Below are 1,915 nucleotides of genomic sequence, written 5' to 3' on the forward strand. Positions count from 1 at the left end.
ATGCTATCTGAGCTTAATGGCAACATGCGTGTGGTCTCTGTGCTTGGGTCCAGAGGTAAAAGGATCACTAAGAGTTCAAGGCTATATGAGCTCAAGGCTATCTTGAACTCCATAGTAAGACATTGTCTCAAAAATCCTTTAAAAAGGCCGGTGAGATAGATTAGCACACAATGAGCCTGCTTAGGCAAGTGCAGGGACTGGGGTTTGATCTCCGGCACCACATGCCTTGCAGCCAGCAGGCTGAGCCGGCCACTGAGACCAGGAATGGTGGTGCACAACTGTAATCCCAGTGCTGGGGGTGCTGAAAACAAGAGGATCACTACAAGTCTGAGCTGCATAGTGAAACCCTGTACCAAATAAATGAATGAATGAATGAATGAATGAATGAATGAATGAATGAATTAGAAAAAAAATTAGAAAGTTTTAACAGATGCTAGTACCTGAAAAATTTGAGGAAGCTGCCCAAAGTAGGCAAGAACTTAAGTTCTGAGTCTAGTGTTTCTTCAAAACTGAGAATAACAAAAGAAGTTAATGTAGTGTTTATATGGTCTTAAATTTTTGTGGCAATACAGAGACAAAGGTCACTATATAATTAAAACTTTAATATACAGTTTTGGTAGGGCCTAGTACAGAGTAAACACTAACAATTTTACATTTGGTTAAACTGACTAAAAGGATACATTTCAGCAAATTAGGGCAAAGGAAATAGGTGCTATGACCAATGTAAGAAAATTTGAAAAAGTATATATATTACATTTATATTTAGCTATTATAGGTAAGAATAATTTGTGTTTTTAGCCAATTCTGCTTTCCACAATAAATGAAAAATAGATTGATCTTAAAGTACTATTTTTTATGTTTTAAAAAATAATTTTACACTTAGACAGAAGTTTCAAAAATGGTGTGGAATTCATTTCCATACTTCTTGCTAGCTTCCCTTTATGTTAACAGGGAAGTTAACATGTTAACTTATAGTACTAAGATCTAAACCAGTTAGCACTGTGATAGTGCTTTAATTTCACACATGTAGTGAATAGAAGGAACTAAGCCTAACCCAATACTGAAGTAACTAATAAATGACTGTTTTAACATAATAATAAACAGCAGTAATTCATAAATTTTACCTGATTTATTTTCCTGCCTATATACTTTTGGTCTTGAACTATAATATACATAATTTTTAGTGGTACTTGAAGAACTCTTAGTTAATAGCACATGTCAAATGAATTGTCAAGGACCTGTTTATTTGGTCTGATTTCCTGTCTTAAATAGTTTCTTTCTAGATGTGGGACACTGTTTCTGACTTTAACTGAAACTCCTAGAAGACTACTTTTTATATATACCTTTGCTTACTCATTTGTGGGCTGGCAAGCCAAATGGACTAGCATAATGATGCTGAGTATAACATGAAGGTTATGTTTCCCATTAATGACAAATTCTACTACAACTACATAAGTAAACCTAAATGCAGAAGAAAACTTGAGGGTTATTTGATGTTTTGTGGTTTAAGAACAATACTTGAGTATGACCTTATGCATGAAAATGCATAGGGTGATATTTCTCTTGTTCTAATGTAATTATTTTCAAGATGAAGATGTTCCAAAGATGAGTCATCATCCTCTTCATCATTACAGATTTGTTCTGGAAGAATATTCCTAAAGAAAGATAGAGAGCAAGTTATAAATGGTCCAAGTACATAGTACTCTGACTTTGTGATTTAGAAATTAAACTTTATGTTTCTTTAAAGTCTTTTGTTCTTGAAGTTAGATCCTTTTGTCCTATTATACATCAAAATAAACCCCAACAATATCAAAGATCTTAATGTGAAAAATGAAGCTATAAATACACTCAAACATGACCACACGTGAGAGAGAGAGAGAGAGAGAGAGAGAGAGAGAGAGAGAGAGAGAGAGAG

The 1,915-nt window shown here is 34.0% G+C and overlaps 1 protein-coding gene across 7 annotated transcripts in view; it reads right to left on the reverse strand.

Moving 5' to 3' along the window:
- Positions 1-581: 581 nt before the first annotated feature.
- Positions 582-1,915, reverse strand: part of Ecm2 (extracellular matrix protein 2) — a 39,077-nt gene continuing 37,743 nt past the window's right edge. For all 7 annotated transcript variants that reach the window (XM_023707794.1, XM_023707792.1, XM_004647549.2 and 4 more), the window contains one exon: positions 582-1,655. In XM_023707794.1, coding sequence (XP_023563562.1) covers positions 1,487-1,655 — 169 coding nt within the window. In that variant the 3' untranslated portion in view covers positions 582-1,486. The remainder of the gene's footprint in view (positions 1,656-1,915) is intronic.

Source organism: Octodon degus, unplaced genomic scaffold (assembly GCF_000260255.1).
Source record: "Octodon degus isolate 3935 unplaced genomic scaffold, OctDeg1.0 scaffold00312, whole genome shotgun sequence".
Taxonomy (NCBI): Eukaryota; Metazoa; Chordata; class Mammalia; order Rodentia; family Octodontidae; genus Octodon; species Octodon degus.